The sequence below is a fragment of the Pseudochaenichthys georgianus genome, chromosome 9, assembly GCF_902827115.2.
Source record: "Pseudochaenichthys georgianus chromosome 9, fPseGeo1.2, whole genome shotgun sequence".
Classification (NCBI taxonomy): domain Eukaryota; kingdom Metazoa; phylum Chordata; class Actinopteri; order Perciformes; family Channichthyidae; genus Pseudochaenichthys; species Pseudochaenichthys georgianus.
Genome location: NC_047511.1, coordinates 23,462,944 through 23,490,022, shown reverse-complemented (window position 1 = coordinate 23,490,022; position 27,079 = coordinate 23,462,944). Strand labels below are relative to the sequence as shown.

At 43.8% G+C, this 27,079-nt stretch overlaps 1 protein-coding gene and 1 long non-coding RNA gene across 4 annotated transcripts in view; one reads left to right on the top strand and one right to left on the bottom strand.

The window, feature by feature from the left end:
• Positions 1-26,841, top strand: part of LOC117451943 (lipoxygenase homology domain-containing protein 1-like) — a 38,198-nt gene extending 11,357 nt beyond the window's left edge. Inside the window, exons 14-29 of the mRNA XM_034090325.2 lie at positions 18,217-18,398; positions 18,483-18,599; positions 18,764-18,926; positions 20,831-20,985; positions 21,313-21,522; positions 21,617-21,746; positions 22,623-22,831; positions 23,052-23,237; positions 23,336-23,463; positions 23,577-23,694; positions 23,944-24,121; positions 24,290-24,475; positions 25,006-25,176; positions 25,317-25,449; positions 25,701-25,856; positions 25,938-26,841. Of these exons, the coding sequence (XP_033946216.1) occupies positions 18,217-18,398; positions 18,483-18,599; positions 18,764-18,926; positions 20,831-20,985; positions 21,313-21,522; positions 21,617-21,746; positions 22,623-22,831; positions 23,052-23,237; positions 23,336-23,463; positions 23,577-23,694; positions 23,944-24,121; positions 24,290-24,475; positions 25,006-25,176; positions 25,317-25,449; positions 25,701-25,856; positions 25,938-26,418 (2,903 nt within the window). The 3' untranslated portion in view covers positions 26,419-26,841. The remainder of the gene's footprint in view (positions 1-18,216; positions 18,399-18,482; positions 18,600-18,763; positions 18,927-20,830; positions 20,986-21,312; positions 21,523-21,616; positions 21,747-22,622; positions 22,832-23,051; positions 23,238-23,335; positions 23,464-23,576; positions 23,695-23,943; positions 24,122-24,289; positions 24,476-25,005; positions 25,177-25,316; positions 25,450-25,700; positions 25,857-25,937) is intronic.
• On the bottom strand, positions 2,464-3,225 carry LOC117451944 (uncharacterized). 3 transcript variants are annotated; one of them, XR_004552746.2, is made up of 4 exons: positions 3,183-3,225; positions 2,856-2,949; positions 2,594-2,664; positions 2,464-2,483 (listed from the first exon to the last, which is right to left on the bottom strand). It is a non-coding gene; the product is annotated as an uncharacterized lncRNA (long non-coding RNA). The 3 variants fall into 3 exon arrangements; XR_011643838.1 differs by having other exon boundaries at positions 2,465-2,483; positions 2,594-2,949; XR_011643839.1 differs by having other exon boundaries at positions 2,465-2,483; positions 2,594-2,949; positions 3,038-3,212.
• Positions 26,842-27,079: the final 238 nt, after the last annotated feature.

Here is a 27,079-nt window from a genome sequence, read left to right as displayed (position 1 = left end):
AACGCCAGGGCGTCCTCCTCATCGTCCTCCTCATCGTCCTCCTCATAATCCAACTCGAGGACATCCTCCGCGGGTGAGACCATGGTGAGGTCTAACCGGGAGCCCCAGCTTGGTAAAGCGCGGGAATCCGTTCCCGCGTGTCTTGTCGTCACCGGGTCCCGGCCTGCCAGGGCGCGGGATTCCGGTTCTGAGGCCATCGCTGATAATGAGCCCCAGACCGACACGGAGAGGGGTTCGCTCTCTGTGGCGGACGCCCCCGTGTCCTGACTGCCGGCCGGCGAGTCCATGGACATGGGGGGGTCCTGTTCCGACAGGCTAGCTTGTCTCGCTAGCCGTCGGCGGAGGCTCTTGACTGTGAAGCGGACACAATGTCCGCATGAGCCGGGGTTGTCGATAGCGCCTCGGGCGTGTTCCAGCCCGAGGCAGGACGAACAGACCTGGTGTGTGTCTGTGCCCGAGATCTTCAACCCGCAGCCGCAGAGTCGAGGCACCGAGTCCCTGACTCCTCTGGTGTGAGGGAGAGGGGTGTCCATCCTTGTCGCCTCGTGGCGTGGAGAGGGCCCGCTCTCGACAGGTGGGACGGGAAAAAAGGTATTATCACCTTGTCCTTAATCCGGAGAAAAAGGACGGTGTGGGTCTTTTATTCCCGGAGAATACTGACTGGTGTGGCAGTATGCTCCTTTTTTAATCCTTTTCCTCTCCGTGGGGAAGATAAAAGAAAGACTTCCTCGCTACCGTGGTGTTGGTAGAGAGGGAGCGAGCTAGCTAGCAACAGGTGTGCTGCTAGCTTGAACAAATCGGACCTACCTTACTTTCTCGTAAAGAAGGGCGAGGTCGATTTTTAAATACTAACAGCGTTAGTACTACCGTCTTCCTGCGAAGCAGAAGGAGTAGCCGGCTAGCGCCCGTCGACCGAAATGGTATTTTGGGTTCAGTCTGTGGACAGTGAAGCTTGCCCGGCTACTGTGAGATGTGCTCTGAAGCGAGAAGAGGTGTTTGAATGACGCATGCGTTGTGGCGCAAGCTACTTATAGGGGGTGATTTCCCCTGACGCTGACGTCAAGATCACCAGCCAATCAGGATTGGCGTAATGAGATTGATGCTTCTGTTTTCTCCTCGATGAGGCGCATCCCATAGTGAGACATCGAACGGAGTGTTATGAATGAGAACTGCAGCTATCTTTAAAAAGAAAGGTTCTACGTTGTCCGGGCCGGCCGGTTTCTTAGGATCTAACTTAGTTAAAGCTTCACGAAAAAAATCAACAGTAAAAGGAGTAAAACTGAAAGGGTTTTCCAACACACATTGTTCTGAGTCACCGACTGTGGTGTTCACAGAAGCAGAATTAGAAACAGAGAGCCACAGGACACAAAATGCTCATTAAAACAATTTAGCATAGTAGCCCTATCCGATATAGATGCTGTGGTAAGGCACGGAGGTAGCTCATTACAGATATCACCGGTGGATATCGATTTTATGGCTTTCCAGAATGTTCTAGGGTTGTTCAGGTTCTTTGTGGTAACTGACAGATAATACTTATGTGGTAACCGTGACTGAGGTTGCCACATGTAAAGCTAGTCACTGACAACGCCACCTCCTGCTAAGGGGCAGGAGGAACCCGTAGACCCTAAGTCGTGGATCGATTTTAAAGCTTCCCTTAATCGGTTCAATTATGACGGAGGCATGAATTCCAAAAACATAATACAGCTTTATTTAACAAGTGTTTGGAAACTATTTAAAATATCAATTCATGTAAAGTATAAAAATGGCAAATATAATTCAATACATATATAAGTTACACTCCTCCGCTGGGCAGGCCCGGTCCGCTGGGTTGCAGTGCCTGCTAATCGTGAGGGACAAAAACAACATATGCATGCAATATTTAAACAACAAACTCTATGAAATAATAACAGTGAGATATTTAGCATATAGAACACATTGTTCTGAGTCACCGACTGTGGTGTTCACAGAAGCAGAATTAGAAACAGAATGAAACAGAGAGCCACAGGACACAAAATGCTCATTAAAACAATTTAGCATAGTAGCCCTATCCGATATAGATGCTGTGGTAAGGCACGGAGGTAGCTCATTACAGATATCACCGGTGGATATCGATTTTATGGCTTTCCAGAATGTTCTAGAGTTGTTCAGGTTCTTTGTGGTAACTGACAGATAATACTTATGTGGTAACCGTGACTGAGGTTGCCACATGTAAAGCTAGTCACTGACAACGCCACCTCCTGCTAAGGGGCAGGAGGAACCCGTAGACCCTAAGTCGTGGATCGATTTTAAAGCTTCCCTTAATCGGTTCAATTATGACGGAGGCATGAATTCCAAAAACATAATACAGCTTTATTTAACAAGTGTTTGGAAACTATTTAAAATATCAATTCATGTAAAGTATAAAAATGGCAAATATAATTCAATACATATATAAGTTACACTCCTCCGCTGGGCAGGCCCGGTCCGCTGGGTTGCAGTGCCTGCTAATCGTGAGGGACAAAAACAAGAAAAGCCACACACCAAAACAACATATGCATGCAATATTTAAACAACAAACTCTATGAAATAATAACAGTGAGATATTTAGTCACACCGTGCAGTCCCTACACTGAAGGCAGGCAGCGTTCCACCCGGGCCCAGGCCTACGCCGCAGAGGAGCGCAACCTACGACACAAATAATAAAATGATTATACTGCCATACACCTACACATGAAAGAAAATACACAAGAAAATACACAAGAAACACTATAGGACAGTGGCTGGCCTGGTCCTTTTGAAAAGGAAACATAACATGTTAGTTGCCAGCCTCATTCACCAACTCAATATAAAATGAAAGAGTTAAAAACAAGGCATACTTCCAAGAGAGTATATTTCCAACTCAGCTTAATCCTGCCGGGGAAATGGTCGCTTAATATCCCGGGTAGCTGGGCCGGTTGTGTACATTAAGCTCTGTAAAACACATAAATAAGTTGCTTAAAACACAATTAAAAACGTCGGTTTAAAAACGCCATTTAAAAGCAAATGACTCATAACAGACCCGGTCTTGTGCCTGTCGGGAGAGTTTCCCTCCGTCAATAGTAAACTCTCGTCTTGCACTCGCCCTAATAAAACCAAACTAAATGAGCCACTTGCATAAGTTAATTTAAAAGACCATAAAACCACCTTAAAACTGTTATTCCTACCTTTGTGAGAAGACCAGTGACAGGCAGCCAAGAGAGACTTTTTTTTGAACTGACGGCAAACTTTGTATGGCTTCCTGTTTACCTGGTCACCGGTCATGTGACCGCATCAGGTGACAATGACGTCAGATTCCCACATTCACCCCATCAAAAAGTGTCGTCGCCCCGACGACAAGTTACTCACAACCAGGGTCTAAACAAGTGGGCATTAACCATTTCAGGCACCCAGGGAGCAGCCGCCCTCACCACACCCATTGCGTTGTTGCTAGTCACTGTGGACCTTGGAAGGTTATGTGGGTTTAGGTTTCTTCCAGCAGTAGACCGAGTTGTTCTTCTGGGAGCTGACGCCTCCCTTTGGGATGGTAGTGCCTCCTGCCTACCAGGGAGCATGATTGAATCGCCATTGACTGCACCTGGGGTGCTGGATGTTCTGTTGGGGAAGGGCTGTGGGACATCCTGTGGAGTTGAATCAGGGTTTTGAGGGAGTCTTCTTTTACTTCTCCAACCCAGGATCTCTTCATCTTCGCTACTGCCGGAGTCACTGGCAGGGATGTCTTGGTTGCTGGACGACAGACATGGGTTAGGGGTCATTGGTGCAGATGGTAGAATTTCAAGATGCGCTGCCCTCATCTCGGCCCTATGCACCCGCCGAACATCAGCAGTGCCATCAGCTCTGGTAATGGTGTACGGCCCACCAGACTCAGTGGGCACTCTAACCACCAGATAAAGAACTGGTGACCAGACATCCTGGATCTTGCGATGACCTTTACATTGATGATCCTTCAAGTAGACCAGCTGTCCTTCTGTAAAACCTGCATCGCGTGCCTGCTGGTTGTGATGTTGCTGTCGGTAGTCTGCTGCCTGTTGTAGGTTCTTTCGTGCCAAGTCTCTTGCTACTTGTAGCCGTTCCCGATGCTGCTGGACCCACTCATCCCAGGAGCTGGTTGTGTCTTCTGTGGTACCTTCTCTCAAGAGAAAATCTGCAGGGACGCGTGGTGGCACACCAAACATTAAGCTATAAGGGGTATTCCCAGTCGAGCGATGTGCCGAGCGATGTACTTTGGCCATACACGCTTCTTCTCCGGGGGAAGAGATCGGAGCAGGTCGTGAAGTGTCCGGTTGAATCTCTCACATTGGCCATTTCCCTGTGGATGGTATGGCGTAGTCCTGGACTTCTCAATCCCATATAACTGGCAAACCTGCCGGATGAGGGCACTCTCAAAGTTTCTCCCCTGATCAGAGTGTATTCTCTTTGGTACCCCAAACCGGTTGAACCAGCTGTCGACTAGGACTTTCGCTACCGTGAGAGCAGTCTGGTCCTTAGTTGGCACCGCCTGCGTGTATTTCGAGAACACGTCGGTCATGACCAGCACATTCTCTTTACCGTCAGTTGCAGGCTCCAGCAAGGTGAAATCTATGGCCAGTATCTCCATTGGTTGGGTGGCCAACAGAGTACCCTGGTAGGTCTTCACCCCAGGCTGGACAGCTTTCGACAATACACAGCGTTGGCAACTCCGACAGTGGTTCTCTATATCAGCCCCCATACCAGGCCAGTAACATCGCTGCCTGGCCAGGTCAGTGGTCCGTCGCACCCCCTGGTGTCCATGTTTGTCGTGGAGGTTATTTAAAAGTTCTTCGTGCAGGCACATGGGCAGAAGCAGTTGTGCATAGACTTCCCCATGAGGGGCTGTGACCTGCCTATACAGTACACCCTCTTTTTCCAGGATGCGATCCCATTGCTGGACAAGACGCTTGACATCCTTTGAGAGTAGTAACCTCTCTTCCTTATTTGGGGGTTTTCCTCTTTTCCAGAATGAAAGAAAGACTTCAATGGTGAGGTCAGCACCTTGCAGTGTAGCCAGATCGTCTGGTGATCTGCTTGGGAAGACTCCGATTTGCTGCTGTGCCACTACCACCGGTTTCTCGACGTCAGGCGAAATATTTGAGGAGGTGTTGGCATGTTGGTTCGGCTGCTCTTGAGGCACATCCTGGTCACTGTACTGGCGAGAGAGAGAGTCAGCATTTCCATTGTTTCTTCCAGGTTTGTAATGCACAGTGAAGTCAAAAGCTGCTAATTGAGCTGCCCATCTTTGCTCAGTGGCCCCCAGCTTAATGTTCTGAAAATGGCTTAGAGGATTGTTATCAGTGTACACTGTGCACTTACTGCCCAACAAATATTCCCTGAATGTCTCTGATATTGCCCACTTCAGTGCCAGGAACTCTAGTTTCATAGAGCTATAGTTCTCCATGTTGCGCTCTGAACCCCTCAGTGAACGACTTGCATAGGCCACTGGTCTTAATTTGCCCTGGTGGTCTTGTGACAGTACAGCTCCTAGTCCCTGATGACTAGCATCCACCTCAAGGACAAAAGGTTTTGTGAAGTCAGCAAAGGCTAAGATGGGTGTACTAGTAAACATCCTCTTCAATTCACTGAAACTGTGATTGCATTCCTCCGTCCACATGGTAGGCAGTACAGCTGCTGGCCTTTTTCTGCTTTCTTTGGCTACTTTGACATTTGCCACCAGTTGATGTAGGGGCGCAGCCAATTGTGCAAACCAGGGTTTCCGTTAGCCGGTAATTACCGGTTTTTAGCTGGTAAAATTTATAAAAAAAACGGTAAATTCAAAACCTGACGGTCAAAATGTCTGGTAATAATTAGGGAGGCTCCGAATGATCGGCCGCCGGTCATTATCGGCCGATATTCACTCTTAATAGTTTGATCGGTGCTCTCTATAAAGGCCGATCAGGAGAGCTGGATCTGATCGATATGGACATAAACGCGAGTGAAGTTTAACCGGAGCGAGAGAGAGAGATCAGATCAGCTGCTGAGTCTGACCGAGACACGCAGCTCTGCATAATCACCTGAAGCCCCGCCCTCTGTTTAGCGGGCTGCAGGAGCTGCTTGAGAAACAGACGTGCTGTCAGGAGAGAGAGGGAGGGAGAGGGGAAAAGAGAGGCTCCGTTTCTCCCGTGTTATTATTCAAAGTTGATGTAAACTTCTGAATAATGTACGTTATCTACTACAAGTAGTTTGTTTGAATGTAATAATTATGTTGTTTGTTGTATCATTTATTGAAAAATGAATCTGAATTTTTCGATCTGTTACGATTATAAATGAGCCCCGTGAACTGAGTTTTAAACTGAAGCATATCTGCTCATAGTCCGGTAATTACCTGCTAACGGAAACTCTGCTACACAACTATTATTATTATTATTGAAATATGACCGGTAAGTTTCAAATTAGTCCGGTAAAATAAATTCTGCCCGGACATTTGACCGGCGAGAAAAAATCCTAGCGGAAACCCTGGTGCAAACCCCTTTACAAAGCGACGGTAATAGCTGCAGAACCCAAGGAAAGATCTTACTTCAGTCACATCTTGGGGTACCCTCCAGTTCTCCACGGCAGAAATCTTATCTGGATCAGTTGCCACTCCTTCACTGGACACCCGGTGTCCAAGGTACTGCACCTCTTTCTGAAAGAAGTGGCATTTGCTCATTTTGGCCTTCAGGCCTTTCATTTGGAATCTGCTGAGGACCATCTCCAAACGCTGCAGATGCTGTTCTATGGAGGTAGAGAAAACAATGACATCATCCAGATAGAGAAGGACTGACTGAAGGCTCTGGTCACCAAATATTCTTTCCATAAGTCTCTGAAAAGTCCCAGGAGCATTACACAAGCCAAAAGGCATTCTCTCAAACTCAAACAGTCCAAAAGGCGTACAAAAGGCCGTCTTGGCTCTATCCTTCTCAGCGACAGGGACCTGATTGTAGCCGCTTGCCAGATCTAATGTGGAGAACCATTGAGCGCCAGCAAGAGCATCCAGAGTTTCCTCGATGCGGGGTAGTGGGTAGGCATCTTTCCGAGTTTTAGCATTGAGTTGCCGGTAATCCACACACATCCTAATCTCTCCAGTCTTCTTGCGCACCAACACAATGGGGGAAGCATAAGGACTGCTGCTCTCCCGGATGACTTTACTATCAAGCAGCTGCTTAATGTGATCCTTAACTGCCTGCCACTTGTTAGGAGATTTAGTGGACAACTCGTCCGCTTTCTTAAATCTCCTCGCGTCCCTACACAAGCCGTTATCTTACAGGAAGGAAACCCAGAGCATACAAGTAACCGTTTAACAATAATCCGTTTTAATGGTAATATACAATACAATCAATACAGTACAAATTACATACAGTTCTGTGGGATCCCACATTTACCTGATACTCACGTGAGCCAGCCAGCCAGCCAGCCAGCCAGCCAGAGGAGAAAAAGAGAGAGCACACAACGGGGTTCCTGTCTAAATACCTCGCTGACCGGAGGAGTTATCTGCGCCTCCCTTCCAGACCAGTGATTGGCTGCCCAAATTATCATCAACACCCCACATCTTAAATTCCCCCACAGGGATGACTGTATGTTAACTCCTGACCTTCCCCCTCTTCCTTTGTCCTCAAAAAACCACATGTTAGCAGGCCCAAAACCAGCCCAGTTTTCTACACAAATCATTTTCAAGCTTCTTCACAGTTTGCATGAATACATACAAATATTTCCTTACAATTCCCTCTTTTGCACTCTTAAAAAAGAGAGTGCAATTTACACAAGGCACTTGCAAAAAACTGCATCCTTGTCTGCTGAGTCTCCATACTTTTTATTCTCAGTGTCCACAGTGAAGGGCACTCCGTCCAGGCTCTCGTTGCAGATGACGCAGCAGAAGCAACCGGGGCGGTAAGACTTCCCCAGGGCCTGCCGGCCTGCATGTCCATGATTAGATGTCCACCTGCGTTGCACTTGTCTGCAGACTGCTGGAACCCAGAGTACAGAAAGTCCTCTTCACAGAAAACCCTTCCTGCGTCATAGTAGAACGCCTTCCCTCTCAGCCTTCGACTACAGGCGCTGCAGGTGAAGCAGCTGTCATGGTAGAGGCTGCCCATAGCTTGGCAGGCCTGGCTGGCTCCATACACCGTCTTGTTGCACTTAACCCACACTCCTGTTTCAGCGGAGAGTGGAGTCCCCTGTGATCCGCTGACGGCGGCTTCTGGGCTGCCTGCTAGAGAGATGTCTTCCTTCTCCTCCGGCTTGCTGATGGCGGCTTCCGAGTCGATGCTGAATAGATGTCCTCCCGATCTTCCTTCTCCGGTCCGATGATGATGCCTCCCGGGACGACTGCTGGATGGATGTCCTCGAGGTCCTTCTCCTCCAATCCGCTGATGACAGCATCCGAGTCGACCTCCATGACGAGAGCCAGATCTGTCCTGATGTCGTCTAGGGTCCTCGCAGGTGTTTTCCCCCGCCGCACACTGGCTCCGCACAGTGGTACCAGTTGTCCCCCTTTCCTTGTAGGCGGACGGCATGGGATGTCCTCTGGGTCACTCGGTCGGGGCCGGAGAGCCTGGGGTTGACAGTCAGCCTCCTGCGTCTCGGGTCCCCCTTTTGGCATCCACAACCTGTGTGGAGAAATCTGATACAAATCCCTCAAGCCTATGCTCTGGGCTCTGGGGCCCTCGGCTGTTTGACCCACCAGTGCGTGGCAACTTGGAGCCTGTTGGTGAGGTGTCTTAAAACAACAGACGTCTGAGCACAGGTTTTCTAAATTAATTGTGCAGCTTCAGAATCTTAATACTTGGACTGTGCCCACTAAATAAGAACCACAACATCTTTAGGTAAACTAAATAACATATTTCAATAGCTCTGAATTTCTGACAAGCATCTGTATTTATTGAAATGAAATCCCTGAGATCCCATTAAAAATCTAAAAATATGATTTGAACTGCTAATGTTTCTGGTAAAGAAACACACTAATCTTATGGATTCAAAAACAACCAAAATCACAATACTAACAAATTCCCACAAACTGTCATCAAATGTCTTTCTATTACAAATGTAGATGAAATGTATATCCCCATAATGACCTAAACAATAAAGTCTATGGCTCTTACTTCTTTACCAGGCTAGTTACATGATGTTGTCTGTTGAAACATTACTCACCGGTCAGCCTCTCCAGTATTTCATTCTGGACTTACATCTCTCTGGTAGCCCCTTGGCCCCTGATTCTGTATCTGTGTTACCTGCTATAACTCAACCAATATTAGAGACATGTCAACATTCATCAAACAGCCTCTTATCCCCAAATATGGAGCAGGTCAATTCTAAAACTGTCAATCAATGGTCAGATTGAACAATGGAGTTGTGCCAGCCGGTTCCTTTCAGTCCCTAAATGAAAAATGTACATTGTAAAGTTTACACTCCCCCTTTTTTTACACATTATCTCATGTGTAAACAAAAACCGGTATGGGAAGAAAACCTTCAGGTCATAATGGATTATAAGACAATACCAAACATTTTTCCCAAATGTATATCCATCATTCCCCCAGTAAACACTTGAGAGTGTTTCTCTCCATCATTCAGTCCTAAAAGAAACAGAATTCCAAATGTTTTAGTTTGAGTTTCACATTCTTCAAACCGCCACCTCCTGTGGGAGTGAAATATCAAGTAGGTTAGAAACGGTTTCCCCTTTTGTGCAATGTTAGGAAACCTCTCATTTCACACATTATTATCACACAGAAATAATGTGTTAGTCCAAAACATGCTTGATTAGTCATCGTTTTAACTCATGCAGTTGCACTGATCAGGTGCAGACATACACACACTCACACTCACACTGTCAGGTTGTAAAGTCAGGTTTGGTCAGGTTCACCGCAGAGTCAGTCATTGACAGTGCCTTCCCAAGTTACCCTGTCGGTCAGTTGGTCTCAGTCTTTTTGGCCATGTGTCTTGCTCTGCAGAGACTTTGATGTTCCAGCACAGGCCAGCATCCTCCGTCTATACAAATCTGTATATATGGAGCGCCATCATTTATTAATTCACAATTACAACTATAATGTTCAAGATATCTCCAACCCCTCCTTGCTGTTTCCCACATTCCCTGAAAAGTGTCTAGCCAAAAAAATGTCACTTCCTTATTGTACTATTACTGCAATTCATTTACACCTAATTAGTATTAAAATGACTAATAGATCTATTTCAGAAACATGTGTACATCACTATCTTGTGTCAAAACATTACTAGGATCTGTAAAGATCTGCTATGTATTCCATAACTCATTCTATCAATTTATCTTCAATTCTGGTGCACTTAAAGAACAATGTTACCCTCTTTAACAGTGCGTGGAACTCTGGGTGTCTGAACATGAAACCAGTACCTCAAATTGAAATACTATATTTTGTTTAGAACCAGCTTTCCCTTCAACATGACCTATATAAATAAATATTTACTGATCTTATAGAGCTGTTACTAAAACTCTCCCTTTGAACTGATCAATACTGTAACAAATTAAAACACTACCAAATTCACACACGAATAAAAAGTCCAGTGCATACTTCCTTCATGCCCCCCCCCCCTTTTTTTATCAGTGTGTATTAGACTGATTTTCCACTTCACTTGAATAGTTCTCCTCTTTTCCGCTATTTTTATTTACCAATTGACTAATTTATGGTCAATACATCTTCTTATCTTCACTTATTTATATTTTGTTCACGATAACAAGGTATAACAACCACACGTCTTCAATTCTGGTCCACCTAAAAATCAATGTTAAACTCTTTAGCAGTGTGTGGAACCCTGGATGTCCGAACATGCAACAATTACTTCCTCCTTTATCAAGGATTTAAAACAGAAGTCATTTCATATTTCCTATGGTAATAACTATGCTACAATGGTGAAAACAATTATTTAGATTGGAATACTATATCTGGCTTGGCACCAGCTCTCCCTTTAACATTATCCATACAGATAAAGATTTGTCTTATAGAGTGGTTCCTAAAACTATCCCACTACCTTATTCACACGTGAACAAAAAATGTCAAAGAATATTTTGTTAACATGATGAAAAGATTGAAGAATATGGTTGTACTCTGAACCCTCAGTGTGTTCTCATTTTACTCTAATAGTTTACTGCTATTTTTTATTTAATAAATCTTTCTGTCTTTACGTATTTATGCTTTAAATGTGCGTTTTGTGAATAAGTGCGTTTATGTGTAAACTCACTCATTCCCGTTCTCCTTTTCTCCTCCTCTGGTTTTCTCAAGCCGTGACCCCGGCCTCCTCACTTCTAATCGACCATGCCAACTCCTCTGATTCTGTGTTCTCTTCAGTCCATCAGCTGTAACTTCATCCGCTGTCAGCCATGGGCCCAGTTACATCTGCATGCCCCATCATGCTAATGTTCTTGCACTGCTTTGCATTTCATCTCCTCCTTTACAGTCTCCCTGCTGTTTCTATGGAGGGCGGATTCTGCTCTCATGTCCCACACTTTGCTCTTGTGCTTAGCTTGGAACTTCATGGTCCCGTCTGAGGGACTGATGAGCGTAGATCTCTGCCCGTCAGCATGCTGTTTGGTTCTGGATGCCACAGGTGGAGATAGTTCTGGCTGCAGTCTTGTTGTTGTTGTTTCAGCTCTGGTTCTCTGTCTGTTCGATGGAGAAGGAGGAGTCTCCCGTTGGGTTAGGTCTTTTGTCTGCTTGGAGGGTCGGGATCGTAGCCTTTTCTAACTCAGAGGGGGAGTCCAGGTCTCGGGACGCATTACCTATAAAAAAAATCTACCACACTGAGGTTAAATAAATCCAACCCTTTCCACTCTGACTCTTTGTAATCATACTATGTCTTAATTGTTAAATGCCATCTAAACAACGTAATTGATGTCTACAAATGATATTACAAAAACTCACTCTAAAAATTGTTTCATCCATTGCTACATATTTACCCAACATAACTCTTTCAGGAAACCATTTTCTCCTATACATTGAAAAACGTACATGTTTCCAGCATCACATATTCCACACACTACGAAAGAACATCTACATATTTTCTCCAATATTTTAAGCTAGTTTCTATAACAAGATTATCATGTGTGACATAATAATCAGATGTCTTGTTTGCTAACCAAGAATATTACACTTTAAAATCTCTTTTGACCAGTTGAAGTCCTGCTTACTTCATCCTTAAACTCTTCTTTAAATTTGAAACCAAAAAAGGTCTTCCTTCTCCACCATGATCCTATCTCTATATCAAAGTCCAGACAAACTGATGATTTATCTTCAGAAACCATGAGGAATGAAAACACTATTCTCCCTTACTTCAGTTCTAAATCAAATGAGCCAGACAGGAAACCCCCTTTAACCACTTGCTTATCCTATTATTTTGATCAAAGTTGTGTTACAAGCAGGTTAGATCTGTAATGAATTAAAATCAATATTTAAAGACGCAATATAAGTTAAATATATTGTTAAGCTAATTACTGTTTTATTGTGAAGGCCTCTCTGGCGAACAGCGGCCTTTGGGTTTTATTTTTGAAAGGCCGTTCCGGAACAGCGACAATCGTTCTAATGCATTAACTATAGTCGTGAAAGAGACAAGGAGGGGGAAGGCGTGTGGAAGCAAGCAATGAACTGAAAATGCCACCAATCCTGTTTTAACGTGATGGCGCACATTGAAAACCGAAGCGCCCTGTCATAACTGACAAGCGTTCAAAAACCTTTCTGCTTATCCCTTAGGCCACTACTTTTTGTTTTATTCATAACCTAAAAATACAATTGTGATGAATAGCTTGCTTTTGTACCATTACATTTACCAACATAAAACAAGGTCTGTACTAATCAACAATGATAACCTACAGACAGCTCATTTATTTAAATATACGCAATATATTGACTTCGCTTTTATTTATCTGACTTAATTAACGTGCTTCCCCCCCTTTCAGCCACTAGATGGCAGCAGCAGAGCACAAATGAGCTTCACTCTTCTGAGCGAATGTCTGATTATCACAGACAATCGGTCACACAGGTTATTCAGGTAAAAATCACAGATTTATTCCCCGTACAGTTTGTCTAGCCTAGCTTGATAACGTGCCTCATATGTCGTCACGCAGGACTCTCTGCCTACCTTGCGATCAACGTTATGTTTACGTCAGCCTTTCAAATTAATTTTTACAGACAAGGGAAAACGGGAGCCGGTCTCGTCACAATGTAGGTGACGTTAGCGCTCTCTCCCAAGGATTTAACATATAAAAGTCCGCTGACACTTTCGCTTATTTGGTCTTGGACTCTTATTTACCCCCAGTTTTAAACGGCGGCTCGATCTGAAAATATCGAGCGTCCAGGTTCCGCCGTGTAGGAATCACACCTACAGCCCACGAACTGCACCGCTTCCACGTCACTTCAGGAATAAACTTACCTGAGATCCACGCTAAACTGCTTTATTTCTCGTCACGCAGGACTCTCTGTACCTTGCGATCAACTTTCACGTGTTTTATATAACTTTCCTAACATAGTAAAAAATATGCATTGTATACTCCATTCAAACTTCAAAAACACTCTGAAACGCCTACAGACAATCCTACAGTTTCGTTACCTCCATTGTAGTGGCGCAGGGCCCTGCTGTTGTCCGAGGCGTCTAAAAGTGTTTGTACCCGACCTAGTCTGGTCGCCTGAATCCTTCCACAGCTCATGTTTATTCGGCGTCGAGATCACCATTTGTTAGGAGATTTAGTGGACAACTCGTCCGCTTTCTTAAATCTCCTCGCGTCCCTACACAAGCCGTTATCTTACAGGAAGGAAACCCAGAGCATACAAGTAACCGTTTAACAATAATCCGTTTTAATGGTAATATACAATGCAATACAATCAAGTACAATCAATACAGTACAAATTACATACAGTTCTGTGGGATCCCACATTTACCTGATACTCACGTGAGCCAGCCAGCCAGCCAGCCAGCCAGCCAGCCAGAGGAGAAAAAGAGAGAGCACACAACGGGGTTCCTGTCTAAATACCTCGCTGACCGGAGGAGTTATCTGCGCCTCCCTTCCAGACCAGTGATTGGCTGCCCAAATTATCATCAACACCCCACATCTTAAATTCCCCCACAGGGATGACTGTATGTTAACTCCTGACCTTCCCCCTCTTCCTTTGTCCTCAAAAAACCACATGTTAGCAGGCCCAAAACCAGCCCAGTTTTCTACACAAATCATTTTCAAGCTTCTTCACAGTTTGCATGAATACATACAAATATTTCCTTACACACTGCGTAGGGGGAATTCGTCTATATCTTTGACGGACAGGGACCTCATCAAGAAGTGGAATCTCATGTACAATCTCATCAGTACACCCTAGGTCTCCCTCATGTTTAGCGAACACTTGACTATACTTCCCCATCAGCTCCCTTGCCTGTATTTCTTCTGCGGGTGAAAGCCCTGGCCAACGCAAGGCTGAAATAGTTTCAGAAATGGTAACTGGGGCCTCTGCAACAACCTGTGCGCTGACTACCGTCACGACTTCCTCCACTTCACCCTCCACATGTTCCTCCTCAAAACTCAGTTCTGACCCCTCAATCCCCTCAACAAAATGCAATGTACCCAACACCTGTTTAAAGTGGACTGCAGCTCCGGTGGCTCCCACATTAACCACCGGCACAAAAGCAACACCGTTTTCGACTGTCACTAGGGAAGGGGACAAAAGCAGGCCTGGAGCAAGATCTGAGCCCCCAGGCTCTAAAAGCATGGTGGTGGGCGGAGCGTATGGAATTTTTGGGCAGGTTACCTGCACAAACTTCACTAATCCAGCTGGTATAAACTCCCCAGTCCTGCTGAGGACACGAACACTACCCCCCGGAACTAGTGGGCAGGCCTTGAGTCTGTGACAGTAGCGGAGAGCTGGCCCCCAGCCTGTCTCTGCCTGGATGGCAGACAAAGAGGCGGACAAAGAGGAAAACAATGCGTCCCCTTGTTGGGCAAGTAGCTCTCTGTAGCATTCTGTGATTACATTCATCCCCAAGAGCCCTGGCACATTGTGTTGCTGTAAGGCAGAAGCAGTGTCTTTTAACACCAAGACCCCACGACTTGGAATCTTTTTACCCAACACCTGGATATCCAACTCAAGATATCCAACATAGGGAATCTCTAGGCCGTTGGCAGCCTTCAAAGCTAACCACCCGCATGTTTTAAGTTTAGGGGCATCCCAGTGTTGAAACACCTTTTTAAAGAGTGACTCTGTTATGGTTGTGACCATGGAACCTGTGTCCAGCAAACACTTTACACCACCCATCTGTACCTCTACCACAGGACATTTACCTATGAGGGGTCTCAGGTTGTTTGCGAGGGGAGGGGCCCGCTTAGGATGACCATCATAAACAATGTGATCATTAGCAATTGATTCTTCTGCAAAACCCATACCTGACGATATTACAGCAGCTGGAGCCGGGCTGCATTCTGGCCGGTCACTGGGTACGCTGGATGCTTGTGGCCTCTGGCGACACTGGCGGAGGACATGCCCAGGCTTCCGACAGCGGAGGCAAATGGGTTGGCCATCTGCAGTAAACTGGTAGTTGGGCTTATTGACACGAGAAACAGATTGGTCAAGTACAGTTTCCATCTTAGACAGACCTTTTATAATGCTTTCAATTTGCAACTGCTGTTTCTTAAATAGTTCTTGCAAAGAAACCAGATCTGGCCCAGCCCCAACAGCATGGCAAGCTCCGCCTAAATGTACATCTGCCACACATTGATGTAGCCCAGCTCGAGCATGTCCTGCAGGCCTCTCACCCTCTTCAGCCCACCTGATTCCCTCCTGACGCAGTGATAAAAAAGAAATTTCCGGACGTTGCCTTATGAGACTCTTTAACTCACGGCGCAAGGCCATATCCCGCACATACTCCACAAACTGGTCCCTAGCCAGAATATCTGGATCCATCAACCTATTTGGATATGCACGTTTGATAGTCTCAATCATTTCCCACAAAGAATGGGAGAATTCCTTTAAAGACTCTCCCTCTCTTTGTTTTCGATCAAAAAACTGTTTTTGCAGGCTTACAAAGGAGGAGGAGGAACCATACAGCTCTTTCAGAATGACTAAAATTGTATCAGGATTTTCCCTCTCCACCAAAGTACGAAATCTGATTTCAGTTTTTGCTTCCCCCTCCAAATGATCATAAAGAAAGAGGGCCTTCTCTCTGGCAGTCATGTGCCTGTCTCTCAAACATGACTGCAACTGTTCTATCCAATCATATATGGACATGTCAAGCTTAGAGCTGGAGCCTGAAAAGTAGGGACATTTTCTCTCTCTTTGTATGTACACAAAACGCTCAACTTGGGGTGTAGACAAGTTCTATGAAATAATAACAGTGAGATATTTAGCATATAGAAAAGAAAGTGTCACACCGTGCAGTCCCTACACTGAAGGCAGGCAGCGTTCCACCCGGGCCCAGGCCTACGCCGCAGAGGAGCGCAACCTACGACACAAATAATAAAATGATTATACTGCCATACACCTACACATGAAATAAAATACACAAGAAAATACACAAGAAACACTATAGGACAGTGGCTGGCCTGGTCCTTTTGAAAAGGAAACATAACATGTTAGTTGCCAGCCTCATTCACCAACTCAATATAAAATGAAAGAGTTAAAAACAAGGCATACTTCCAAGAGAGTATATTTCCAACTCAGCTTAATCCTGCCGGGGAAATGGTCGCTTAATATCCCGGGTAGCTGGGTTGGTTGTGTACATTAAGCTCTGTAAAACACATAAATAAGTTGCTTAAAACACAATTAAAAACGCCATTTAAAAGCAAATGACTCATAACAGACCCGGTCTTGTGCCTGACGGGCGAGTTTCCCTCCGTCAATAGTAAACTCTCGTCTTGCACTCGCCCTAATAAAACCAAACTAAATGAGCCACTTGCATAAGTTAATTTAAAAGACCATAAAACCACCTTAAAACTGTTATTCCTACCTTTGTGAGAAGACCAGTGACAGGCAGCCAAGAGAGACTTTTTTTTGAACTGACGGCAAACTTTTTATGGCTTCCTGTTTACCTGGTCACCGGTCATGTGACCGCATCAGGTGACAATGACGTCAGATTCCCACACTTAGATTTAGCACTTTTGACATGTGAAGTGAAGCTATTTCTTAGCTGCCTAAAACGCAGCCATTCTACCTCTGAGCCTGATTTCCTAGCCTTTGCCCAGGCCTTGTTTCTCTCATGTAGGAGACTAGATAATTCAGCAGAAAACTGTCTCGTCCCTTCACTCTAAATGTACGCAGGGGCGCATATCTATCTATAATTTCCATAGAACCAAGATAAAAATAAGACCATGGAGTCTCAACATCAGCACACAAATCGATTTTTCCCCAATCAAACCCAAACAGATCATGTACAAAACCCTGCTACACAAAATGTTTTATGTCTCTCTTGATGATAATACGAGGTTTAACCTTTTGGACTTTTGTGTCCCTAATTGTGGCTACAACACAGTGGTCACTCAGATCATTCGCAAATACTCCCACAGCTGAGTATTTATGGGGAACATTAGTTAGAATGAGATCAATTAGGGAGGATTTATTTGGGGACTTAATATTAGGGCGAGTAGGACTGTCAACAATCTGAGTAACATTTAAAGAGATACAAAGGTTTTTAAAATCCTCTGACACTGTAGTTAACCAGTCCCAGTTACAATCTCCAAGTAGCACTATTTCCTTGTAGTCTAGTTGTGATAAAAGATTTGCTAGCGAAGACAAGGAGTCTTTGACAGCTGAGGGGGGTCTGTAACCGCCCAAGACCATGACCTGTTGACCCTTTGCCACTTCTATATTTAAGGCTAAAAATTCAAATTGCTTACTGATAGATTTGGAAACTAATGTGGTTACACTGAACTTATTCTTAACATAAATGGCAATTGCCACCACCTTTATTAGGCCGGTCGGTACGATACACATTATAACCATTTAAGGCAATGTCAGAGGCCAAAATAGACTTATTTAGCCATGTTTCTGATAAAAACAATGACGTCAGCGTCAGTCGAGCATTATATTATTATTGTAGCAGATTGAGAAATACAAACCTTTCAATTAACGCAATTAGTTGAGAAATTACATTAACCTGTAGTTGCTTTGGCATACCATAACAAAATACTAATTTATTTATCATAATTATTATATTACTCTTCTATCTTATCTGTGTCAACCAAACAAAGCTGTCACCTTCTCCTCTCCTTCTCAGTTGTGCCTTATGAGATAAAGATATACACCAGCGATGTGTTTGGTGCAGGAACAGACGCTGATGTGTTCATCGTCTTGTACGGTCAAAAGGGAGTGTGCACACAGCAGAAACACCTGTGTGTCAACAAGAGAGAGAGACGTCTGTACTTTGAGAGAGGAGCTGAGGACATGTTTATTGTGGAGGTGAGATGAGAGTGTGGATTTGGATTATACAGCCTTAGAGACAACGGCTTCGGCTCTGTAAACATTGTGTTTTCATTTTCTCAGCTGGAAGATGTCGGAGACGTTTTAGAGAAGATCAGGATAGGACACGACAACAAAGGCACAAACCCAGGATGGCACCTCGACAGAGTGGAGATCAGACGACAGCTCAGGAAGGGAAAGGTAGTTAAAAATATACTCTGCTATTTAGAGTTTTTTCTTTATTAAACTATTAACAGATTAATAATGCAACACCATTTGGCTCACATCTCTCAGAGATGCAGGGCCAGGCCCAGTTTATTGATTTTAGTTTTTTAATGAACCCTGACATTCATTTTTAATGTCAGGGTTCAGAAACGACCATTTTCCCATGCGAGTGCTGGCTGGCCAAGTCTGAAGATGACGGGGAGACAGTGAGGGAGCTGGTCCCCTCGGACATCATCACAGAGAAACTCCTCAGGGATGGGAAGCTGAAGACGACTGAAGTGGAGGTGGAGGACGCTTTGGAAAGTAGGTTAACTCTGATTTCAGAGACTAAATGTAACTAAGCATATTTACTGGAAACAGCCTACTGTACTCAGTCTCATGTAACATGTGAGTAACTCGTGTAGAGAGCCCTATCACCTGTAATGCAGCTCCACTGAGCTTAATGTACACTGAACAAAAATATAAATGCAACACTTTTGTTTTTGCTCCCATTTTTCGTGAGATCTAAAATATTTTCTATATACACAAAATAACCATTTCTCTCAAATAATGTTCACAAATCTGAAAAAATCTGTGATAGTGAGCACTTCTCCTTTGCCGAGATAATCCATCCCACCTCACAGGTGTGGCATATCAAGATGCTGATTCGACAGCATGATTATTGCACAGGTGTGCCTTAGGCTGGCCACAATAAAAGGCCACTCTGAAACGTGCAGTTTTGCTTTATTGGGGGGGTCTGGGGGGGGTCCAAAAACCAGTCAGTATCTGGTGTGACCACCATTTGCCTCACGCAGTCGTATACACCAGATACATCTCCTTCGCATAGAGTTGATCAGGTTGTTGATTGTGGCCTGTGGAATGTTGGTCTACTCCTCTTCAATGGCTGTGCGAAGTTGCTGGATATTGGCAGGAACTGGAACACGCTGTCGTATACGCCGATCCAGAGCATCCCAAACATGCTTAATGGGTGACATGTCCGGTGAGTATGCTGGCCATGCAAGAACTGGGATGTTTTCAGCCCCCAGGAATTGTGTACAGATCCTTGCAACATGGGGCCGGGCATTATCATGCTGCAACATGAGGTGATGGTCGTGGATGAATGGCACAACAATGGGCCTCAGGATCTCGTCACGGTATCTCTGTGCATTCACAATGCCATCAATAAAATGCACCTGTGTTCGTCGTCCATAACATACGCCTGCCCATACCATAACCCCACCACCACCATGGGCCACTCGATTCACAACATTGACATCAGAAAACCGCTCACCCACACAACGCCACACACACTGTCTGCCATCTGCCCTGAACAGTGAAAACCGGGATTGATCCGTGAAGAGAACACCTCTCCAACGCGCCAGACGCCATCGAATGTGAGCATTTGCCCACTCAAGTCGGTTACGACGACGAACCGGAGTCAGGTCGAGACCCCGATGAGGACGAGCATGCAGATGAGCCTCCCTGAGACGGTTTCTGACAGTTTGTGCAGAAATTCTTTGGTTATGCAAACCGATTGTTGCAGCAGCTGTCCGAGTGGCTGGTCTCAGACGATCTTGGAGGTGAACATGCTGGATGTGGAGGTCCTGGGCTGGTGTGGTTACACGTAGTCTGCGGTTGTGAGGCCGGTTGGATGTACTGCCAAATTCTCTGAAACGCCTTTGGAGACGGCTTATGGTAGAGAAATGAACATTAAATTCACGGGCAACAGCTCTGGTGGACATTCCTGCTGTCGGCATGCCAATTGCACGCTCCCTCAAAACTTGCGACATCTGTGGCATTGTGCTGTGTGATAAAACTGAACATTTTAGAGTGGCCTTTTATTGTGGCCAGCCTAAGGCACACCTGTGCAATAATCATGCTGTCTAATCAGCATCTTGATATGCCACACCTTTGAGGTGGGATGGATTATCTCGGCAAAGGAGAAGTGCTCACTATCACAGATAAATGGTTATTTTGTGTATATAGAAAATGTTTTAGATCTTTGAGTTCATCTCATGAAAAATGGGAGCAAAAACAAAAGTGTTGCATTTATATTTTTGTTCAGTGTAGCTTTATAACCTTTCAGCTCATACTGTAGTTTATCTTAATTGATTTACTGCCTGAACACACAGACTTCAATTGGAAGCTACTCAACAGAAACATATAAGATGTGAGCTAACATTATGTATGTCTACTTAATTCCTATTTCTGTTCTTCTTCCATCACAGCTCACATGTACACCGTGTCTGTGCGAACAGGGGATATGTACGGAGCAGGAACCGATGCCAACGTGTATCTCACCATCTACGGAGACCTGGGAGACACAGGAGAGCGCAAACTGGCCAAATCTGAGAACAACAAAAACAAGTTCGAGAGAGGAGAGGTTTGTGAGGAAATGTGTGACATGGTTATGTCATGTGTATTATGGCCATAAAAGGTTAAAGGACATTTTCTGACATTATGACGTTTTTTTTGTGTGCAAATCTATGAGTTTGGTTTAAAGAAAATTCGTATTCTTTATTCTTAAATGTCTGTTTTATTCTCTCAAAAATGTACAACCAATCTCATAAAATATGCAAAATGAATTGTTATCTTTTATTCCCTTCCACAGCTCAGTATTTTTTCTTTAACCTTCAATGGCCCTTATACACTATCATTCATGTCACTTCTGGTATACAAAGGCATCCAAATGGGTCTCTCTGCCTCTTAGGTGGACAAGTTCAGCATTGAGGCTGTGGACTTGGGCCAGGTGTTTAAGATTCATATTCGTCACGACAACTCCATGATAGGGGCCGATTGGAACTTGGACCAGGTGGAGGTGCTGGATTTGGAAACAGATGAGGTGTACATGTTCCTGTGTGAGCGCTGGCTGTCCAAGAAGAAAGAGGACAGAAGTATTGCAAGGACTTTCTTTGTGAAGGTTTGTTAAACTTTGGTAATTATTTTTTTCTGCTGTAAAATGAGTAATGAGAAGGAAAATCAAAGATTATTTGTTTGGTATGTGTTTGGTCCAGGGGTATGAAGGGGAAAGAAACATTGATCCAAATTCCAAGAAGATGCTTCAGGCCAAACTGGGGCTGGACAGAAACGCCAATAATAAGAAGAAAAAGAAGAAAAAGGTGGCAGTGGCTGAAGAAGGTCCAAGTAAGGCTACACAACTTTCTCTGTGTTTCAAGATGAGGTTTGGGTATGATGAGAGCAATGCAAATTCAAAACCTTGCTCAGAGAATTATCTTGAAAGAATACAGGCAAAACCAGCTGGGTAGAATCCTCTATAAATAGACTAAAAGCAAAACTTTCTAAATAAAAGCCAAAACTTTTAGAGATAATTGGACACATTAAGTCATAGTTATCAATTCAAGGCTTCGTTTATAATTCATAAGTAAAAAAAACATTTGGGAAAATATGCTTTTCTTCCTTTGGTTAAATAAAAAGACGTTGACCACGGTCATGTCTGTACACTTTATATAACGCAAGGCATACATTTATCTCAGCATTAAGACTGGAAACAAAGGGAAACGACTAGCCTGACTCAGAGGAAAACAAAAGCAGGTACTTATGCTCACGATAATTATTTCTAACTAACACATTACGTCATGTCTGTTTAATTCAAAGAAAGGTAAAAACAACTATTTGTGTTTTTTTCTTCAATCAATGCCATGTACATGTATTGTCGTATTTCTTGGCCGCAGGTTAAAAATGATCTGCGTCTTGACAGATGAAAGAAAGAGGTTATAGACTGTTAGTAACATCATACATGTAATAAGATATAATACCAATTAGTGAGTTATAGAGGTGCTAGCTTTGGCTTTATCACCCATTGCCAGTCTAAATGTGTCCCCTTGTTGTTTAAGTGTTCATGCCAAGCTAAGCTAATTATTTGCTGGCTGTAACATTATTATTTTTGTACAGACATTGAAGAAATATCACTGCTTTCATCTTAATAATAAGCGCATTTACTAAATTGTCAATTAAATGTCAATGTAATCTTTTGAAAAATCCACTTTTTGCCTTCCCCAGTCATCCCCTATCACTTCACTCTGTCCACTGGGATGGAGCGGGAGGCCGGCACCTTCGCCAGGGTCTATGTCATCATCACCGGCCCTAACGACATGGAGACAGACCGGCTGTGGCTGGACCTGCCGGAGGGGAAGAACTGCTTCACAGCCGGCACCATGGAGCACTTTGTGTCTTATGGGACTGACGTAGGAGAGATCAAGCGAGTGGAAGTGAGAATCTAAGACTGCCTCTGTTTCTAAATATGTGTCTTCTCTCTGCTGCCTCCTCAGATGAGTCGATGTTAAACATTTAAATAAAACTATTCTAGCTCAGCAATAATTAATTCTAACTGTGCCTTCTGGTACCTAGATCAAACAAAATCAAATGATATATAAATTCCCAGTTCTATCTTCCCCCTCCCTCCTCTCGCTCCCTCCTTCTCCCCCTCAGCTCGGCCATAACGGTGTCACACCAGAGAGCTGCTGGTTGGTCGATGAGCTGTCGGTTGCCGTGCCAACCAAAGGTATTAAGTACATCTTTCCGTGTAAGTGCTGGCTGGCGAAGGACAGAGGAGACGGTCTGACTGCCAGGCTGTTCAACGTGCTGGACTCCAGCACCATCAACATTAACCGCAAAGTGAGTCACTGTACTAAGAAAAGAAACCCTGGAAACATTTAATCACACACACAATCAGTCTTTTCCTTATCTGTACTATCTATTACTGTCTATTGTAGGTTATTTATTCGGCAACGGTTGTCACAGGTGACACTCAGTATGCAGGGACAGACACCAACATTTTTCTGACGGTGTATGGAGCCAATGGGAGCACAGAGGAAATGCTGCTGCCCAAAAATGGGGACAGGTCTACATTTTTTATCAGAGGAATAGTTCTGTTTTGGGAAATACACTTCCACACATTTTAAGAGAACCATGCCTAGATGTTTTAAAACTCACATAAATATCATTAACATCTAGGTTTGAAAGGGACCAAGAGGACACATTCAGTTTGGAGGTAGATGATATTGCTCCCCTGAAGAAGATCAGAGTTCGGATTGATTGTTCTGGAAGTCGGCCTGACTGGTTTCTCGACAGGGTAACATACAGACTACACTAACACCTATCAGAATACAGTATGTAATTAAGAATGTTTACTACTGTGTACGACTAAAGGAAACAGGGGCTTGTTGTTACATTATAAAATACATTTTAAATTGTACTAAAATCTGAAATCAGACTACTTATGTCGGTCTGTTTTTGTCATATCTGCTGCTGCTGAACAGTGATATTCACCAAGAAAACATGAACAATGAATGTGTTGTTCTTGTAACTGAAATGCTTTTAGATCCTGATGCGGAACCTGAACACAGAGGACACATATTTGTTTACATACGAGAATTGGCTGTCAAAGACAAAAGGGCCGAAGAGGATTAAGGTGTGTGAGCTGGGAGCTGAGGTGGATGAGGAGGAGATGGTGGAGAAAACTACCTACATCATTCAAGTCCAGACCAGTGATGTCGGAGGTGGGTCTCATGAGATGCCTGTTTTATTTCTAAAACAAAGGATGAAGAAGAACTATTTTCTTGGCTTTTGGGCAATTAAAATGTTCAATAGCATTTAGTAGAATCCATGCAACGATATAAGGCTAATATAAAGATAGTGTTTTCATCAGTGATACTGTGATATTTTAGGTGCCGGCACCGATGCCAATGTGTATTTGATGATGTTCGGGGAGTACGGGGACACCGGGACGCTGCCTTTGAAGGAGAGCACAAACAGGAACAAGTTTGAGCGGAAAATTAAAGATGTATTCAGGTTCCCCGAAATGCTCAGTCTGGGCGAACTGTCAAAGATCCGTGTGTGGCACGACAACAAAGGTGAGCGCAAATTAACTAGAGGTAATCTTTGTTCTCTTAAATAGCTGAATTAACATTATTTTGATTATTTGGCCAAAAGATTTTCCGGTGTTGTCTATTATAATGTCCGTTTTTATAGGTTATATGTTTTACATGAACTGCCGTTATCTACCTTTTCTACATACTGCCTTCTAACATTAAAATGAATATTTAGATGTTTTCTGAATGTGTGTTTCTTTTTTTGCCAAAAGTTAGATGAGAAATTCAATACTACTTTCAGACACGAGAGTGGTATTAATCTTGTAATCTAACTTTCGGCAAGAAAGCAAACAACCCATTTCACAAAAATGTCAAAAGTATTCCTTCAGGATTTCCTTAATCAACTTGATATATTATATGTAACATCACAATTATCAGAAGGGCGCTCAACTGTTTTTTTAGCATTAGATAGTAACAGAATGAAACTAAAAAATAAACATAATTGCTGTAAAAAAGCATCAACGTTTTGAAAAGATAATACTAAAGGACATTGTTGTCCCTGCCGTGAACAGGCCCCTGTCCCGGCTGGCACCTGGAGTACATTGACGTGAAAGATGAGGCCATGGACCAGACCTTCAGGTTTCCCTGCGACCGCTGGCTGGCTAAAAATGAAGATGACGGGCAGATAATGAGGGAGCTGGCCTGTGCCAATAACGACGCTATAGACCTCAGTGACAAAACCAGTTAGTAAAAATGGAAGTCTGTGGGCATAATCACAAGCTCTCTAATTAGGGGAGATGAACGACTTGCCGCTAATTGCAGCCATTTGCCAGATGTGAAATGATCATAATGTGACAATATCTGTCTCTCTTCATTGCCACAGAATATGAAATTGCCACAACAACTGCTACCACAGACGACGCCTCCACCACGGAAAACGCCTGGATCGTGTTGGAAGGAAGGAAGGCTCGTTCTAAGGAGTTTGTTCTAGAGAATAAGAAAAAGAAGTTCTTACGGTATGTTTTCAAAGGGAGTATAGGTGCCTTGGCTCACAGTAAAACCATATTATGTGGCCTTATATAATCTGCTCTCTTTCACATGTTGTTTTTCTACCCTCTTTTATCTTAAGTCTCAGCTCTCAGGAGAGCTAATCCCATGAGACGCACTTCATAAAAAAACTCTGAAACACCACTGAATTTAACTATTCAATGTACAGAATCACACTCTCCATAAACTCTGCTTGTACATTTCGTTTGCCCCTTCACAGCGGTGCCACTGATGCCTTTGAGTTCTCATCCAAACATTTGGGGGAGATTGCTGGCATCTGCATCGGCCACATAACTAAAGATGGAAAGAAGGTGAAGAGTGAAGCCTTCTGGCGTGTTTTAGAGGTGGTGGTGACCGAGAAGGAGCTGGGAAACAAGTGAGTTGAAATTCATACATCCTTCATTATGTTATATAAAGTGTCCCGTTGATGTACCTTCAAACCCTTCTTTCTTTTTAGGTATTTCTTCCACTGTGATGCACAAATCCCCCTGGCAGCCAAAAAAGACAAATTCCTGACATTTGAGTGCTTTAAAACCATCGAGAGCTTTGCGAGCAAAGTACGAAACCTGGTCCCTGTGAAGTACGAATTCATTGTCATCACCGGGGACGTGAAAGGAGCGGGCACGGACTCCAACGTTTTCATCAGCATTTATGGCGTCAACGGTGACTCGGGCAAACGGCATTTGCAGAAAAAGTTTCGCAACCTTTTTGAGCGAGAGCAGACGGACCGCTTTGTTCTGGAAATGCTGGACCTCGGGGAGCTGCTGAGGGTGAAAGTGGAACATGACAACAGCAGCACCAACAGTGGTTGGTATTTAGAGTGTGTGGAGGTGACCAACACAGCCAACTCAGTAACCACCATCTTCCAGTGTGGAAAGTGGCTGGACTCGCGTAAGGCCGACGGGCAGATTCAGAGAGTGCTCTACCCCAAATACTAGGAGGGAGACAACAAAGGAGTGAGAATAATTGTTTTCACTACGACTGAAATTAACAGACCTGCATGTTACTTTTGAAGGAAACACCATCGTTCTTTTTTTTTAGTTTGTGCCAACTGTTAAGGTTGGCACAATTCTAACTTCAGAAAAAGCCATTTGCCACCATTTTATCTTGTACAATTTGAAAAAATAAAAGAAACACGCCTTAATATTGCCCAAAGCTGATTAACACAAATCATTTTGTCTTGATTTGTAAACTCTTTGTTCAGCTTGATTGGTTATGTCTAGCTGACGAGTTTACACATCATGTTAGAAGAAAGGCCCTTGATGGCAAATGTATGGAAAGCATTTATAACTGTTTTGCCACAATTTACAATGTAACCATTTTTTACTTTGGCATATGTACAACTTGTTCAGGTTGAAATTGATGAGCCTTTTAAAGATTAGTAATAAAGTAAAAGTGTATGGCTTTGTTTGGAAACATTGGAAGGCACAATCACATTCATGTTCACAAATTAAAATGATGGCCCACAAATAAAGACTGTTTATGGCTACACAATAATTATGTGTTGGCCAAAAATTGTAATTGTAATTCAAACTGTTTAGGGTTGAGTATGAAGTAATTGATTATAAAAGCATGCCAAATAATGCCACAAAGTAGATA